The sequence below is a fragment of the Falco naumanni genome, chromosome 1 (assembly GCF_017639655.2).
Source record: "Falco naumanni isolate bFalNau1 chromosome 1, bFalNau1.pat, whole genome shotgun sequence".
In the NCBI taxonomy this organism is placed as follows: Eukaryota; Metazoa; Chordata; class Aves; order Falconiformes; family Falconidae; genus Falco; species Falco naumanni.
Window position 1 is genome coordinate 39246225 of NC_054054.1, and position 18835 is coordinate 39265059.

An 18835-nucleotide genomic window follows, 5' to 3' on the forward strand; every position below is an offset into this window, starting at 1 on the left:
TTTCACATCTATGTTCATCACTAACTCTGAAAGCAGAAAAGACAGCAGCCAGGGGAGAGCAAGGAGAGGACTGGTAGACCAAGACCTGCCCCTCTTCTGAGGCTTGATCAAAGTTTCAAATTAGAAACTTGAGATTTGAAATACAGCGACAGATTCTGTGACCCTGTGGTTTCCTGAGACAAAACAGTTTGTTGGGCAAGAACGAGGACAGAAGCCCCCCAGGGAAATGCAAAACTCTTTGGCCCACCAAAACGCTGCTGATGGGTCAGCCAGAAATGCTCCTCACCCTTATGGGTGCAAGGACCACACCGCAACAGGAGGACTCTGCTGACCAGAGTCCACCCAGACTGAACATCCCTTTCATCTAAAATCCTCAAATGTACTTACCAGTTGACTACATTAATTCTAGCCCTACACAGTTAAATAAGTGCTCTTATTTAACGTTCGCTACGTCAAGTCACTCATCACGCTGGGCTGAGCTTCTTCCATGGTGCAGGTGAAGGCATCTCAGCTGCAAGGAAAGCATCTGCAAGCATAAGCTAAATACGGGGATTTTAGTGAACGGTAGGGATTCTCAGGGTAAAGCGAGTTCTCCTAACGTGACAGACAAGTAGCCATAGTAAATCTTTCAAGTAACCCAAGATGCAAATCCCACTTGAATTGCATTTTAATAGGTTTAAATGTCAACCAGAAATGCGCTTTCTTTTCCATTAAATATCGGTAGGAAAATGTACTGCTCAGTCATTGGTTTAGAGCTGCTGGGTTCATTTAGCAAGAGCAAGGGAGTGCAAGTTTTTCAGTCTCTACTACCCAAGCATCATTTGTTTTGTTACTCTGCTTAGCCAGGACTGGGTACCACAGATTTTCCTTAAACTAGACCAAGTAAAAGACTCTTACCACAGTCCAACATGAGATTTAACATCACATCATTCTCATTAAAGAGAGTTGGTTTGCTTGTATAAACACTGAACACATGGCCAACCTTTTAAAACAGTATTTTTGTATTTATCAAATCAATTCTTGATATTAAAAAGAGATATGTTCATCCAGAAGGAACATAAAGGCAGACTCAAATACTTCAAAACATTTCCCTTGGGGGCCTTTGCTGATCTTAAAAATCTTACTTTTTAATAGCTAGAAAGAAGTAGTACTCCAAATCTGGAGTTGCTGTGCCTGACAAATGAAGTGAAGCGCAGAGCACATGGAGCTGTAAAAGGCGAGAAGGACATTAAACTTTTCTGAGATGACAGCTCGAGCTTTCACAGTTCCTCAGAGTTAATGCTGCTGCAAAGGAGTAGAAAGTAACATGCACAAATTAAGATTTGTCGAAGAGTCTAATCTTCTCCCATGATTAATAATCAAAAGTTTATCTCTGACTGGTAGCAGCACAACAGAAGATCCAGTGCATGTTCATACCCCAAAGACCAGTGACGCTGATAAGTAGTCAAACACAAACCATTTTTTCCTATTTTTAATAGCTTTGGTTTTGTTTTCAGATGACAAAATACATCAAGTAACAGTGTACATTTCTAAAAGTTATGCCAATGACCAGCACCATACACAAACCCAGCCCTTTGGCCTTCCCAGTGTCTAATGGAACATTTCCTGTAACTGCTCCAAGGACAGATATGTAAGAGACCTTCTCCTACCATGAAAAGGCTTTTCTGTATCAACCTCAACCTCATTTCTGCTTATAGACTTCCCAGCCACCTGCATATATGTCCTGAGCATCTGATCCACCTGCTCACACACTGATCAATTCAATCTTCTCTCCAGTATCCCCATGTACACAAACCAACTTGAGGCAAGGGCGATGAGTTGAAGGGGTTTTTTTTGCTAAGACTGAATCTTTTAGATGGTACCACAAGGCACAGAAGAAAAGCTTGTCCCCTGAGTTGTCCAAGATTAACTTACTCACAATTAGTAGCCTCGCATCCCAGAAGCCGACAGACTACTGAGCAAAAGGATACAGATTTCCGAACAAGATCCTAAAAAGGATTAAACATTCCATTGGCACTTTGCAGCCTTCCTATCGTCCATAAAACCGGTCACAGAGTATGTATCTGTCCACATTGCTTCTCACCCTTAGAAATTTGAAAATACACCCAAAATGTGTTTTGCTGTTTCAGATTGACAGCCACCTTGCAGAGAAATTCCACCAAAGCACCACCACTCAGCTGCGAAGCAGAAGAGCACAAGACCCAGCAAGTGTCAGAGCAGGGCTCTCCTTCCATAGAATCATTTGTGTTAGAAAAGACCTTTAAGATCATTGAGTCCAACCGTTAACCCAGCACTGCCAAGGCCACCACTGAACCATGTCCCCAAGCACCACAGCTACCTGTCTTTTAAACACCCCCAGGCACGGCGACTCCCCCCAGTCCCCGGGCAGCCTGTTCCAGTGCTTGACAGCCCTTTCGGTGCAGACATGTTTCCTAACATCTAATCTAAACCTCCCCACATCAGACTTGCACAGGGACACGTACATTTATCTCAGCTACAACTAGCCCTGTCTCTGAAATGTGAGTAATAGGTTCCTTACCCCACAGATATGATTTGTAGTTGAGTATTTTCTAGGGGAAACCATAAAAGAATACGTAGTAACTCAAAGTGACACAGGGCTAAGATACACAAATATTAAGGAACTTCTCTCATCTCAGCATCCCCCAAATAAACCTTTACTCTGCAGCACAGGATGCAATGCGTACATACGAAGCGTCCTTTCAAGCATTTCTGAGAGCCCCAAGTGAGCTCATATTTTAATAGCTAAAGTGGAAACTTCACACATTTTGCACCGAGCTTTTCTTTCTGTGCAATCCCTCCTCCTATGGAGTCAAGCCCTTGGGTCTGGAGCACCCAGCCCCACGCCAGCTGACAGGCTCCGAGCTGGAGGAAAGCAATCGCCAAACCCCACACCGGGTAACGCTCTGAAGAAATCACTGCACGCTCAAACAATGGGATATTTGTCAAAGTACAGCTTGATCACCAGCAATCATCTGTTTTTCATAACTACATTTGACCTAAACTGAATTGACTGAACAAGTAGCCTGTGTTTCTCATTCTGGAAAATACTGCGGCGCAGCTTCCTCTCCAACCCCCCCTTCTCCTTTTTAAGTCATACTTTTGAAAAGTTACAAAGCGATGATGTAGACAGATATTTCCTCATTATAAACAGCAGCAGCTAAACATTTTCAGGTTGCATTTTTGGCGATCTCCTCCCGTTCCAGGTGACCTGCAAGGTTAAGCACACGGGGACATGCCTTTCTCCTCCACTTGCTTTCAATCCACCCTCTCTGCAGAGAAAAGCACAACCCAACACTTCCCAGCGTAAAAATGAGCAGAGATGGTTTCTCACCAAGTGCTCTTTTCATAATATATTTAAAATTCATTAAAACTTTATAATGAATGAGCTGCCAGGGAAAAAAATATATTCAGGACAAGCCCACAGAGTCTTCCACGCAAGGCCACCGTGCATAAAACCTCTGGGAGGCAACTGTCTGCTCGTAGAAGAAAGCTTGCTCTCCAGTCTCGAGGAAGGAAGGAAGCAGTGGAAATCAGTCACAAGATTTGCAAGGAAGGATGCATCCCCAACAGCTAATCAGTTCTTGTCAGGGCTTCCATCAACTAAGGAAAAAAATTTTAAAAACTTAATTTAAGAGGAGTGCAGAATGAGTTCTTGAGGAAGATGAAGGACAGGTCCAGAGGGAGGCAAAGGAGCCAAGGGAAGAGGAAGGTGGAAGGATAGGAGGCAAAACAGACTGAGAAGAACGCAGTCTGCAACAAATCTCACCCATTTTTCACAGCCTGCTTAATATTGTGCGGCTTAAGCCGTATGTCTCCTACCAGAGAGCTAATTATCACTGGCAGGCAGGGGCTGCGTTAATTGTAGCCGCACGGGGTGGGGGGAAAGCCCCTAAATGGGGATACTGCCATGAGGAGAAGGTGCTGTACTGCCATGATGTGAGCTTAAAGCTCTTCATTCCTCCTCTCTCTGAATCCAAGCACGTACTCCGAAGGAGCAGGAAAGCACCCATCCCACACACCACGTTCCAGTACAAAAACGCAGCTCGCTCCTACGGCTCTGCTATAAAATGTTTGCATTGGAAAATTCTATGTGTGTATTTGGTTTTTTGTTCTGCCATCGCAGAATGCGGGGCAATGGTCAGGGAGCAGGAAGAAATAAACACAAGAAACTAACAAACAGACTTGCTGTTCCAAGCACTGCCGAGGAGCAGCACATCCAGTATTAGCTATAAACTCTGTATCAGGAACAAGTCATGTCCTAGCAGCCCACTTCCATGTTTGACAACTGGAAGGTTTGCCCCTCTTTAAGGCCACGATTGACATAAACCAAATTCAAACAGGCACACGGGATGCTGTACAGCCTACTCCCAACCAGAAGCGCACCAGCAGGACCTCTGGTTTGACCAGCTCTCAGCTCTGCCCACCTCAGCCAACGCATATGAAATAATTATGGGTTTATAGGAAACTTAAGTCAAGAAGCCAAATGACCAGGCAGTGAAATAGCTCTGTTACACAAGGAGACATAAGCACAAGAACCAGCACTTGGCTCGTTTGAGCAGAACGAGTTCTCCTTCCCCCTACACATCACCCATGGAGCTCTGCTGGGTGAAAGCTGCCTTTGATCCCTCTACTCCCTCAAAATGCAGATGCCAAAACTGGCAGAAGCAACTGACAGACCAGAGGGGCATGCCACCATTCAGAGGGTCCTGGGCAGGCTGGAGAAGTGGCCCAACAGGGGCCTCATGAAGGTCAACAAACGCCAAGTCCAGCCCCTGGGGGAGGAACAGCCCCAGGCACCAGCACATCTGGGGTGACCAGCTCAGAAGCAGCTTGGCAGGTAAGGACCTAGGGCAGGGGTCCTCAAACTACGGCCCGCAGGCCAGATACGGCCCCCAGGGTCCTCAATCCACCCCCCGGTATTTACAGACCCCCCACCCCCCCCACTAGGGGTTGCGGGGGGAAACCAGGCAGCCGCAGATGACTGCCTGCCACTGCATCCGCGCGCTGGCCCCCTGTTTAGGAAGTTTGAGGACCCCTGACCTAGGGGTTCTGGTGGACACCAAGTTGACCATGAGCCAGCATTGTGCCACTGGAGAGAAGGAGGCCAAGAGACTCCTGGGATGTGTTTGGCAGAGCGTTGCCAGCAGGTCGAGGGAAGTGATCCTTCACCTCTGCTCCGTGCTGGCGAGACACAGCTGTGTCCAGGTCTGGGCTCCCCAGCACAACAGACAGACAACACTGGAGCAAGCCCAGTGAGGGACCATAAAGATACTGAGGGACGGGAGCACGTGACATGCAGCAAGAGACCCGAGACTGCTCAGCCTGGAGAACAGAAAGCTCAGAGGGACCTTCTCAACATGTATAAGCACCCAGTGGGGGAAGTAAAGAAGGCAAAACCAGGGTCTTCTCACTGGTACCCAGTTGTCACAAATACAAAGATTTCCACTGAATGCAGAAAAACATCTTTTTACTGTGAGGGTGACCAAACACTGGATCAGGCTGCCCAGAGAAGCTGTGGAGCTTCCACCCCAGCTGGACATGGTCCTGAGCCACCCCACTCTAGCTGACCCTGTTTCTGTGGGCAGTTGGACAAGGTGATCTCCAGAGGTCCCCTCCAACCTCTGCCTGCGATGCTGTGAAGGTGAACACAACCGCAGCTTCCCTCAAGAGAAATAACGTATATATGGTGGACACCCGTACAAGTCAACGTACAGGTTTTAGGGTCTATATACAAAAATATCACGAGGCTTCCTATATAGCAGCAGCTGCAGAAAGCATGCTCCGTGGCATACCCAAGCTATGGCTACAATAAAGAGTTTGCTATATTGTTCCATGCATGTCCTTTGGTTAATGTTTGAAACAATCACAAGAGGGAACAGGAACAACTTTTTGGACTGTTATTCCCAAGAAGTTTTTTTATCCAGAAGGATTCCAAGGCGTTTTGACACTGTATGACACCATGGCTGAGGCAAGACAAGCTGGAGGTAGTAAAGCCAGGAGAAAAGATTTAAAGGCAAGAGACAAATCCCTGCTCTCATAACAGCTCTTGTGGGTTGTTCAGTGTCTGTAAGTAGATGATTACGTCTCCACAAAGCACAGAAACTAGAAGATCATAAGTCACCCAGACCTCCAGGTACCAGCTTCAAATGATAAAAGAGATGAGACACCTTTCTCAGAAGCCAAACCTCTCATTTGGAGGGGTTCAGGAGAGCAGAGCCAAGGAAAACCTCTCTGAGGGCAACCCTCACCTTCTGAACACGTTGCACATATCCCAGCTTTTGTGTACAGCAATTATCAACTCCCTGAATTGGAGCTTTTCCATCACCCTTCATAAAATAAGACCCAAGCTGCCTGCTGATCTCTGAGCTGAAGCAATTTTTTGTGTTGGGATGGCGGTCTGCGTGCTTCTCATCTTCCCACTGCCAGACCACTGCTGCCCCGCAGCAAGCAGCTCCCGCACCACACTCCTGGAATGCAGAGGCGGTGTTTGTTCATTGTACAACAACTGCCTTGTTTCCACATTTTCCTGAACAAAGGACTGAAATAGGGGGTATATGCGTCATAAGCCCGTCCTGAACATTGCTCACCCTTTCCTGCACAAATATTTGTAAACAGATTGAGAATTAATGTCCAGCCAACTCAAGACCCTTCATAAAAATAGGGTTTTATTGAAAACAGGATGGCAATCATTTCCCAGATACAGTGCATATAGACCTTTAAGATGAGAAACAACATACATAGCAGGAAAACAGCAACCGCAGCTGTGCATCAAGCCATTTTCCAAGACGCATAAAACATGGTGGCTTATTATTTTACAGCCCCCTCCTCCCCCACAAACACACTCTTCTCTTAAAAAAAAAAGTTGTTGTTTCTGGTCAGCACATGATAATTCCCTCCGGGGTTAATTTATGCACAAAATACACAGCTTCACTAACACGCATAGCTCACCAGTCCTTCTGCAGAAGGATCTTCCTAATGCCTCTTTTTCTAGCAGTCTTAAAGAGTCCACATCTTACACATACTCTGTCGAGGACCAGTTACGAAGGCCAGGGTAACTAAAATACTCAACAGCACAAGGTAAGGCAGGGACAGTATATTCTCACAGCCTTGCTTCCATGCATATCTTGTTGCTCTTGTTTTTCAGCGATCTGCACACATGGAGTCCAGAGGCAATGCTGCCAAGGGCAGCCCACAGGCAGGACCCTTCACTTCTAGGAGGGGTTCCTCATCCTCTGCTCTCCTTCCAGTTTTGGGGATAGCCAAGAAAATCTGGAACTGATCCACCAGGGTCACATTTAGGTCTAGTGTTATGTTGCAGTACCTCTCACATGTCACTACAAACTGGCACTGAGTGCCATTTCCTTATTTTTAGGAACAAAAATAAATCCTAAATACTGACTATCAGCATCAGCCCAGTGGAACAATGTCACTTGTGATCCAGTTGCAATAAAAATGGGCTCTAAAAGTGTTATGCAAAAGAGCAGCTGTAGAGATATTGGTGTACTACACACTGAAGCAAGGCCAGCAGTGGCCACCGAGGTAACTGAAGGAGCCGGAGCACACAAGATATGAGGGAAGGTTAGGAAGAAGAAGGGTAAGGAAGCATATCTAATTCAGGATTTACAAGGTAGGTGGAGCCAGGCTCCCCTTGGAAATGCACAGCAAAAGGAGTGGCAAGAGACAAAATTCAAAGAAATAAATTCAAATTAATTTAATGGGGGGGAATACAGTAAGGGTGGTCAAACACTGGGACCGGGACCAGAGAGGCTGGGCAGTCACCACCCTTGGAGATCCTCAAAACTCAGCTGGATGTGGCTCTGAGACCCCTGACATAAATTCCAATTCGGCTCTGAGTGGAGGGTTGCACAAAAGTCCTCCGTGAGTCTCTTCCAGTCTAAACAATTATGAGTCTATAACCAGAGGATGAGAAAAGAGTGGGAACACTTGATAAAGATTTCCCTTTCTGTTAAGCTGGGGTTTACCTTAGAAAACTCAACACTCTTCAGGGAAATTCTTTGCAAATCAGCATCCTTCCGTCTCTATCACTTGTTGTTTTTGAGATATCACCACTTCTGGACACCACCACAAAATTCTCTGGGGTAGCTGAGGCATTTTCCAAATATTCCTGGGACCCTCCTGAGTCCCAATGCCTGGAAGCAAAGCAAAGCTTAGGAAGAGCCTTCCCACACTTACACAATACAAATGGTGGTGTTGGTCTTTAGCATCTTTCAGATGACCTGCGTTCTGCACCACTCCAGGTTAACATCTCATAACAAATGCTCCTTTGAACAAAAGGCCCTGAAATAGTTAAAATACTATAAAAAAAATACACAGTTCCAACAAGTGGGAAAAGGCAAATGTTACAACGAAGGCTGCAAAGATGATCTGAGGAACTACAGCACAATGAACGTCACTTTGGTCCCTGAGGATGTCATGAGCTGAGTCCTCCTGGGACACATTTCCAGGAATATGGAGGAGAAGGGGACTGGGGAAAACCAGCACATACTTAACAGGGAGGAGTCATTCCGATGATCCAACTGCCTTCTATGATAGCGTGATAGGATTTATGGATGAAGGGAAAGCAGTGGGTGCCATTGTCTTCAGCAAGGCTTTTGACATGCTTTTCCATAATATTCCTGTACCTAAATTCAGATGTCTCAGTCTGGATGAGTGATGAGCTGGATGGGCAAATAACTAGTGGGGCAGTCAGGTTCAGAGGACCGTGATTAATGAATTGTACCCTACATGGGAGCTGGTAACAAGTGGTGAACTAAAAAGGGTCTGCTCTGGGACATTCCCTGCTTAACATCTTTATCGGTGACTTGGGAGAAGCAACACAGCATGCTCTCCTGTACTTTGCAGAGGACACCAAACTGGGAGGAACAGTCAATACACTCAAGAGCAGAGTCACCAGCCAGAGAGTCCCAACATGCTGGAAGAATGGGCTGACAGGAACCTGATGAAAATAAGGCAGGAGAAATGCCAAGTCCTGCACCTGGGAAGGAAGAGCCTCTTGCAACAACACAGACTGGGTACTGACTGCCTGGGGAGCAGCTCTGTGGATAAGGACCAAGAGCCTTGGCAGACAGCAAGCTGAACACGGGCCAGCCGTCTGCCCTGGCAGCAGAGGTGGCCAACAGCCTCCTGGGCTGTATTAACAGGAGCAAAGCCAGTAGATTGAGGGAAGCGATTATCCCCCTCTATGCAGCACTCGTTAAGGCTGTATCTGTACCCTGCATCCAGTTTTGGGCCTCCCAAATACAGGAAAGACACCGATAAACTAGAACGAGTTCACTGGAGGCCACCGAGATGGCTGGGGCTGGAGCACTTGCCCCACAGGAGAGGTGAATGGAGCTTGTTCAGTCTGGAGGAGTGACTGCTTCAGGGGGACCTAACAACCACCTTCAATACCTACAGATAGGGCATGGAGCAGAACAGGTTGACCTGAGAGATTTTGCAGTGTTGGTCCTTGGAGGTTTTCAAGACCAGGATAGATAAAGCCCTGAGCAAGCTGGTCTGATCTCCGAGCTGCCCACACTTTCAGCAAGAGGTTGCACCAGAGACCTCCTGGGGTCCCATCCATCTGGAATGATTCGATGAAATCAGATGAACAGAAGCTATATATTTCCCCTGGCCAGGACTAACAGAGCTAGCCACTAAGAGCAGAACGGGATTGAGTGAATCAGGATGAAATCAGCATTAAATGTAAAGTATCAGCATGTTTTCAGGGACTGCGCAGAACTTTGCAAAGCCCTGGGAAAGCACAGCTGCTGATCCTAACCTCAGGTGACAAGAAGTCTGCATCAGGCTATTGTAGTAAACCTCTTTTTTTTTTTCTTTTTCCCCCTCCCCCCTCTAACATGTCTGTTTTCCAAGCTGAATATTTTAAGAATCAAGACTGCCTGTGATCATATCTAGCCAGCTTAGAATGAACACTGATTTCTTTGCTGCTTCTTTGATCGAAGCCAAGTGGTTTTCTCATGGGTAATAAGGTCACAGGGTTAAAAGAGCAATATGACAATTACAAAAGTTAAATCTATTGCCACTACAGACAGACACACTACCCAGGGTCCATTAGCACGTAGTACAGAATGGTTATCACAGGTCACTGACACCAGTTCACTCTAATGGCTTTTCCTGTGTCCTTATCAATCCAGTGCACAAAGTGTCTCACCCTCAGCCTTTCCCTATGATCTCAGTGCTGTGTTTATAGCTATCTAACTCCACCAGGCACCAGTGGGTCAGCCAAGTCAGCAGACAGTGAGATATGCCAGGACACAACGATGGGACAATCTGCAAAGTGTCTGAGATGAACAAGGAGTTACCAGAGACTTCGAGAAGGAAATTTTTTCCACTGCCCCCCCACCCAACTCCCTCCCCACCCCCGCAAAAAAAAAAAAAAAAAAAGTTTTAAAGTTCCCAAGAACACAGAGGGAAAAACTTTACAACACTGATCTCAAAAATAGAAGTAAACCACAGACTTTCCATGGTAGGGTTTGTGTTTCAGTATCAAATAAAAGAAACAACTAGCGTTACAAAGAGAAAAAAGAGACATTTTCATATGAAAGAGAGGGTTGGGTAGCCCTTATTATTTGAATTGTGGTTCCTATAAGAGGCTTTCTCATCCCTTGAAAGAAGAACTTCAATTGTTTTTCCCCGTTACGAGAGAACAAACATTTTGGTGGGGACGCTGGAGCTCCCCCCCGAGAGGTGGGAAGCGGGCAGGAACAACCGGCTGTGTCACTGCCACCACGGGCAAGCTGATGAGCAACCAGCCTGCCAATTTACTAGCCCACAAAGGCAGAAAAAGGAGGATTAATGCAGGCAGCACAATTGCTAGCACACTTCTAAGAGAAATAAAAAACATACAATAATTTAAGTGGAGGGCTGGGAGGAGACCAACAATCCACCATCGGATTTGAAGCATCTCCCACTTCAAATGAAATCTGCTTGGCTTGGAGATCCAAACTGGTGTCTCCCATCCTCAGCCAAACAGTTCCCCCTTGAGACCCTGAGCCCATGAATCCCCGCACAACTTCTGTGACCAAAACACAGCAATTCTAGCAGTAAGCAAAAATAATTGCATGTTTTTCCCTCCCAAGGCCACTGGCTCCACACAGCTAAGAGATATTAAACATCATATTCTTCACTGAAATAGGTGAGCAAAAATGTACCAGGTGGGTACAGTTTATGCACAATGCTTGCATTTTAATACAGGCATTTAAAGACATTTCTACACTGATTATTTTTAGTAAAGTGGATGGGGTTTTTTAATTATTTGTTCTACATTTTTTTACCTTTCTTAATGGATTTCGTGCATCAAAGCAGGTTTAGGGTTAGAGAGGCTTGGGGCAGAAGCAATGCAGCAGATAAAAACGTCAATGGCGAGATACGACAAATTTATAGTAAATAGCTGTCAACCGCTATTTATCTAAATTATGCAGCTCTGGGATTCTCCAGAAATACTTCATCAACTAGTAGGCAGCTACAGTTTTAAGCCTGTATTTACATCAGAATCTGCTCTCTTTTTCTTTTTTTTTTTTTTTGGACACTTGTTCTTTACCCTAAAATGACCCCTTTGTAGCTCAGATCAAAGAGCTGGGAGTGTCAATACCAGTGTCTTCATGAACATGTTAAGAACCTCAAAGTAATTCGTAACCAATTAGCATAAAGCTAAAAAAACCCACCTAGCTAAGGCAAACCCGAAATGAGTACTAACAGGCAACAGCACTGGCTGAAGCAGAAGGCTTAAGCGACTTAAATCACCGTCAGCTGCCTATGAGACAACTTCTTGGGAGCACCCTCTGTGCAAACCGCTCTGACTTTTTTGGGTTTGTTGTTTTGGGTTTTTTTTAATTCCTTTCTAGTCTTCATTCACTCTTTGCTTTCTGCCTTGCTACAGCTTACGGGAAACATGAAACAAAAATTGCTTTTCATTTTCTGTTATGTAAAGCAAAGTAATTCCATGTCTTGGCCTTGAAATACAAGGCACCCAACAGCTGTTCAGATGCTCCAGCAGATAAACCATCTGGCCCAAACCTCACCTTTCCTAATTTATTTTGGATATCGATCAAAGCAACCGGAGCATTACATAGACTTTGGTCAAAGACAACATAAAAGATAAAAAAGTCAATAGCAAAATCACTTCACTGAAATATTCTTGTTTCTTCTTTATATAATAATATTACCATTTTCAACAAACTTCTCTATTAACTCAAGGAAAAGATATACCTGATACCAACAGCCTAGCAGGCTAACCACGCTGCAGATTAATGTCCTTAAATAGCACATTGCTGCTGAAGAGAAACTAAGTGGGGTTTAGCATTTACCATCAGCTAAAACTAGACACAGCTGTTGGCCAACTGACCAACGAGACCAGGACAGGTCCCAGGACTCACGTCACCTGGCTCTGCTGCCAGCTCCCCACCTTAACCCTTTTACATGATGCTCTTGCAACCTGAAGAACCACTATACCCACTGTTCCAGCTAGCCTTTTTTCAATTTTCCTAGGAAAAGGACAGTACACATTTGTCTAATACTATCAGGATTCCCACCAAGACACCAAGGTTGCTCAGCGGTTACCAATTCATATCGATTTAAAACAAGACCTGTCACCTGAGAAGCCTTTTTCCACGCAATTCAGGGGATATTTGCTGCATGCAGAAACCAAAGACAGGGCAAGGACTTGTTGTTCAAGGCACTGTTTAGATACATAAACCCATATCCTGAAATCAAAGGGTTATTTGAGCAGAGAAGAGTTATCCGTGTGTGCAACTCCCAGTATAATACACAAATACCCTCCTGTGATGTTTTGCTCGATATCTGTAGATATTCAAAACCTCCCCTACGCCCATTTCTTCCTCAAGACACTGTCAGCCAGCCCGTTTCTCACAAGAAAAGGAATCGCCAATGAATAGTCCCATAAAGCATCCCACCAGGGCCTGTCCTCCCGGAGCCACCACCACGCCAAGGTCCAACTCTCAATTAACCCCCGCCTGACCTTCCTTCACTTTCTTTCCCCCTCCTCTGCCCTTCCTGAGAAAGTTCAGCGTTTCCTGGAAAAGTCTCCTTGCCTGTTTGATATTGTACTTCGCCTTGGTTGCTGAAGGAAGGATTTACAGGTGCCTGGCCCCCTCTGTAAGACCATGACCGAAAGCTGACCTCCCGTTACAATATGTGAACTTCTGCCCTGCTGATAAGGCTGGCAGATATGAGTAGGATTTTTCAAATAATCCTTTGGGAATTTATAAGCAGCACAGCCATAAAACCGAGGTGACTGGAAGGTCGATTTCACTAAAAATAATAAATATCTCAATGTTTATTCAACGTGGGCCTTTTTAACTGCAGGCCAAGCATTTAGATAACGCTATTGTAAATGACAAATATTAGGATTTTTTGGTAACTATTACATTATGATCCTTCCGTCTGACACTGATGTGACTATTTCCTTCGATGCTTGCTGGATCTCTGACATTGTTCAGCCCAAGTTGGGCCTCGAAAGCCAGGGCAGGATTCAATCACAGGTCAGGAAAAGGGCAATCTTCTTTTCAGGAGCCTTTACTACGGCTGGTTACCTATTTCTCTTGCTCCCATCTCACCAACACACCTTCTTTAGAGCTCTGCTGTATTTTATTTTTTCCTCATTACTAGGGCTTTTGGCTGAAATAGAGAAGGAGTAGGGGAAGAAGGACCGCATAAGCTCAGCTCAGGCTGGGGATAGAGGATGCTCACCCCTGCACTGGGTTGAACCTCCCCGCCACAGAGACCCCTGCACTATCCCCAGCTCCAGCAGAAGGCAATCCCCTCCAGATCCAGCACAGAGCACCAGCCACGAGACCTGTCTTCGAGCAGCAGCCTTTCCCTACCACGGTCCGGAGGACCAACTGCTATTTCAGATTAAAAAGTAAAGCAACAAGACAACAACAAAGCCCCAATAAAAAAACAAGACCATTTCAAATGCGCAAAACTTATATCCCCCGGCAAAAGCTCTTCATCCTCTTCATAACAGCTTTATGTATAAATACACAATTAAATAAATACCCCTGCATTAAACAAATGCATATAAGCTACACAAATAGGATTCCTAATCCTGTTTTCATTACACATATTCTTCACTGAAGTTTCTCCAAATAAAGTGACACTTTGAAATCCACAAAGTGTTTTAGACCAGTTGTAATCTTCAATTAGCGCACTCCCTGAACCGGGCTCCCAAAACCGGGTTTGAAGAGGAGGTTTTTGTCCAAGATAAACAGAGTAACACATTTTGGGTAGGTTAACTTTTTCATTCCAATAAAATATCATGGCAATGTAGCCAAATTACATAATTATTAACAGATGAGGGCACAAAAAGATTTTATATAAATGTTCTTATGACAATTCTTTTCCTTTCACAAATTCGTTTGTATGTATTGCTGGAGAAACTGGCTTTAGAAGTGCCTTAAAAACAATTCTCTCTCAAGCTTGGCTCCACCGTGGCAAGGGAGGAAAGCTGTGAACAGAGTGCTCCTTTCATCTGCTGCCTGGGCTTCAGATTGCTCAACCACAGGAGAAGAGCCCTCTGCAAGCTGCCTCCCTCCAAAGGATGTTAAAGAATGGGTACAAACACAGGTTCTTCGGGCCTGCAGATACAAGGCTTATACGCTGCTGGAGGCATCTTAGAAATTAGAAAGTTGAAGGGCAAGCTACAAAGGGCATCTTATACACCCTCGTTATAAATAAATAAGAAAATCAATGCCTTACGTACTCATACTGCCTAGGAGAAAACACAGCTCATCCAGCAGCCTACATCCACAGGGATGGGAGCTCTTCTGAGAAGTTCTCAAGAACACAATGTTGCTCAGTACACTTTTCAGACAATAGCCAAACACCGACACATCACAGTTTCAGTTTGGCTGTGTGTTTCAGCGCACGCAAAGCCTATTGGGAAGCTGGGAGTGATAAAGCCAAACGGTGGATTTGGTGGGACGGCAGCAGACCTGCTCCTGCCAAACAGTATTTGAAGAGCGGCAAAGTTCTAAGCGCAGCAAACAATACCTTCAAAAACAACTGCTCCCCCACAACTTCTCCATTTGTGCTGAATAATGAAGCTACTGTGGTCAAAGAAGAATTCTTGGAGAAAAACTGCATGACCAAGAAATATGTATATTATAAACCCAGGGTCTGCATATAATTGGAGAAAATATCCCTTTATATTTCTGTGGCCTGCATGAAGTAACTGTGAGTTTTTTACTCAAATCCATCCACCACTGGCCTATTTTCTACCACAGGTAATGCACTTCCTAGCTAGGTGAACATTAATAAATGTTTTCCAACCTCCTCCTTCCAGCAGCAGCAATGGAAGGAGCGGCAACACATCGTCTTCTTTAAACCATAGTCCAGCGTCAGCACTGGTCTCACGGGCGGCAGTTACTCACCAGGACAGAGTATATGTGCAGGCAACGGTACACCGGTGAGAAGTCCACCAGGTCCTGGGCCCCAGGCACCTAAAAGACAGCAGGAGATTGGTGTGAAATAGGTAGAAGACATCTAGGCCAGTGCAACTCTAAAATACCATGTACAGGTAAGTGCAACTCCAATGCATGCAGGCTCAAAAGAGCAACACCAGGATTTCAGGTACATAATAATTAGATTGATAATTGATATCTATCTACCTATGTCTGAATTATAGGATGTATTTAATATATCCTAGATTTAAAAATTTTAAAGATACTCAAAGCAGGAAAATTTCATTTAATATTGGTCTCGCTCTATTTACACTCCCCTAGGGAATCACATTGTAGCACTTGGCCCTCTGTTAGCCAGCTCAGCAGAGATTTAATTTTGACCATAGGCTTAAATACAAGTTCAAGCATTCTGGCACAAGCTATTGCAATTTATGCAATGTCGGGGGGTGGGGGGGGGGACACACAACACACGACCTTATTCTCTAGATTTCTAATTTGATTTCTTTAAAAGCACAAATTCTTTTTTTTTTTCCTTAAAAAACATGCGCCACACAGACTCCACCACCTTTCAACAACACAGTGAGTCTCGCACAGGGACAAGGAAGCGCATTTCTGAAGGGTGGGATGGAGGGAGGGAGGGCGAGAGGAAAGATCAGAGGAGAAATTTGCATACAAGAAGCTTGTGTCCTTTGGATATGTTCAAGCCAACAGAGTATTAAGCTTGTTGGCCAAGACATAAAGCTAAGCAACCACCCTTCTCCCCCAAAATCCAGAGAGGAGGGGAGTGTTCTGTTGACATGTGGTGGAAAAAAGGGGAGAAAGATGAAAGGGACCAATGGACAGGCCTGGGAAACATGTTTATTTGATATATTTTTAATTACACTTAAGAGGCATTTCTGCTAAAAAGGAGGTAGGATGAAGAAGAGGGAAGTTTCTAGCTGGATGAGGGTATGAAAGCCTCATCCAACCATGCCCAAAGTGCCTGGGGTGAGTGGTCCTCCTTGTCTAAAGCAATGGCTCCAAGCAGGGGAGTGCAGAAATGATGGGCTGGAAAGGGAATATGGGAAGTTTTGCTATTTAAAAAAACTACATAGCCTCCTGTATAATGCAGAACCGGAGCTGTTAAAAGATCTCCTCCATGCAGAGAAACTCAGTCCTCAGCGCTGCACAGGTTCTTGGTTAGAGCTGAAGCAATGGCAAAACTACGGAGCAGCAACGCATGGCGTGGGAGCATCCCATCCCGTGCCAGCAGCATCGCTCAAGACCCCAAAAAACTTGACAATCCCAACCTGACGGTGCAGGGAAGGGAAGCAGCCAGCTCATTGGGAACAGACAGATAAGAGTATTACTGGGGTATAGCACGAGCCGGCTCATCCATCCCACTGAGCTTTCCTTCTCATCCTGGCAGCAAGCACTCCGACATGCCATCTGAGCGGGTCTTGCAGATAGGCAAGGTTGGCTCACCAGGAAGGAGGAAGGTTTCCAAGCGAGATACTGGGCTGGAATCGCCCGTGTGACCCTTTCCATGTCAAACCTGGCTGTTCAACATGCCCCAGCTGAAGGGTTGCAGCTGAACCTAGAGCAAGCAGCTGTGAAACAGAGCTCACCAGTCTCACTAACATTCTTGCTTTTAGCTTTTATAAGACTATATTTGACAACTGCAAACGACGGGCAGCAGTTTTATTGTGTTAATGCCAATTTTATCATGCCTTCCTTGCCATTTATTTTCCATTTGCAGCCTCCCAGGTCTTCTGTGCTCCTTAAATAGCTCCCAAAGCCATATTTCAGCTGGTTTGTGGACTCTTCGGGATACAGATTTTGCCTTGCTGTAGTCCTCCGGCATAAAGCGCAATTGGTCTCCAGTTGGTAGAACAGTAAAACGCTTCTGGCTCAGAAATCCCTGATTGCGAAACTGCTGGAGATCAGTAAAGCAGACAGAGAAGTATCGGTACTTGCTCGACCCAGCCATCCTCCGGCGACCACCATCAGCGTGGGGAAGCTGGACTGCATGGACCTGAGTCCACCCTGCGTTTTTCTAAGGGAGGAGAAATCTGTCATCCCTTCACAACATCATCAAAGCAGGCAATGTTTTCCTATGAATTTGAATTCAGGATCAAACGGTTTTGCTCCTCTTGGATTTGGGGCACTAGTTGAACACGGTCCATGGAGAAATATTCCTGATAAAGATTTGTGAAATCAGGACATTGCCAAAAACGGAGTTTACTCCCCCAGAGAAATTCTTTCAAAGCAGACTGCAACATTTTCACAGTCTCTGATCTTCTGTAAAAACTTTTAAGCCCACACACACACTCACAAAAAAAGATGCTGGACTATCCTGCAGAATTAACATCTCTGAGACATTAACAGCTTTAAAACTGTTAATCTGGGTAGAACACTATCAGATGTGGAAGTGCAATTCCTGGACCACAAGAAAGCTTTCTGCAAACAGAAAGACAGGCACCCAAAAACTGTGTTAGGATTTTATGCAGGTTATAAACCTACAATATATTTCAAGGAAAAAACCTGACCACCTCTTCCACACACAGCCATAGCCCTACAACAAAAGACATAATAATCCTGTCCTCTGAAATCCTTCCAGAGTAACCAATCCAGGGACCTGAATATACAGAATATATGAAGCTATCTCTGTGGCTAGTTTAACACATTGCACAATTTAAACATATCTAATATTTAACATATTCGGGTATTTAGCTGATATGTAGATATTTAGACATATCTAAAAATTCAAGCTTAGCACATACCCTTTAGGAGGGACTTGATTTTCTTAGCCAAAGCTGCACTACCAGTGTTCAAAAAAATAAACAGATCTTTGATTTCTGAACCTCAATGATGAAATGTGAACTAGAGCCACCTCAACAACAGGACTGATTACTCCCCTGACATCTCCCCTTCAGCCTGATTTTTTTTTTTTTCCTTTTGATTTGCAGAACTAAGAATTTATTCATCTTGTTCAAAATTTTCCCAGTCAAACCTCATTCCCAAATCCTGCACCCAGCACGTTCCTGGTGCTGGGAGCAGAGGCAGACCTGCCACTCTCTGTAAACAGCCAAACACTCTTTTTGCAAGAACATTATCAGTTGAGTTAAAGACTGACTGTAGCAACTGTAACCCATGGAAGCCAAGTTTCCAATGAAAACGTTCAACTGTAGCTGCCATCAACACAAGGCTGGCCCATAGTTAAGGTATGCTCCAGTCAGGCTTTAGATAAATTATGATAGAACAGCCTGAATCTGTGATCCTTGTTATTTTTTGATGTGAAGACATGGCACAAGCACAGATACATTCACACCTCTCCCACTGAGGTGGGTGTCGGGGGTGTGTGGGGGAGGGAAGGGTGGGGTGCACGCGTG

General features: G+C 45.0%; 1 protein-coding gene across 6 annotated transcripts in view; it reads right to left on the minus strand.

The window, feature by feature from the left end:
* EXOC6B (exocyst complex component 6B) overlaps window positions 1–18835 on the minus strand; it is a 311968-nt gene that overhangs the window by 140112 nt on the left and 153021 nt on the right. For all 6 annotated transcript variants that reach the window (XM_040590557.1, XM_040590521.1, XM_040590539.1 and 3 more), the window contains exon 8: window positions 15435–15503. In XM_040590557.1, coding sequence (XP_040446491.1) covers window positions 15435–15503 — 69 coding nt within the window. The remainder of the gene's footprint in view (window positions 1–15434; window positions 15504–18835) is intronic.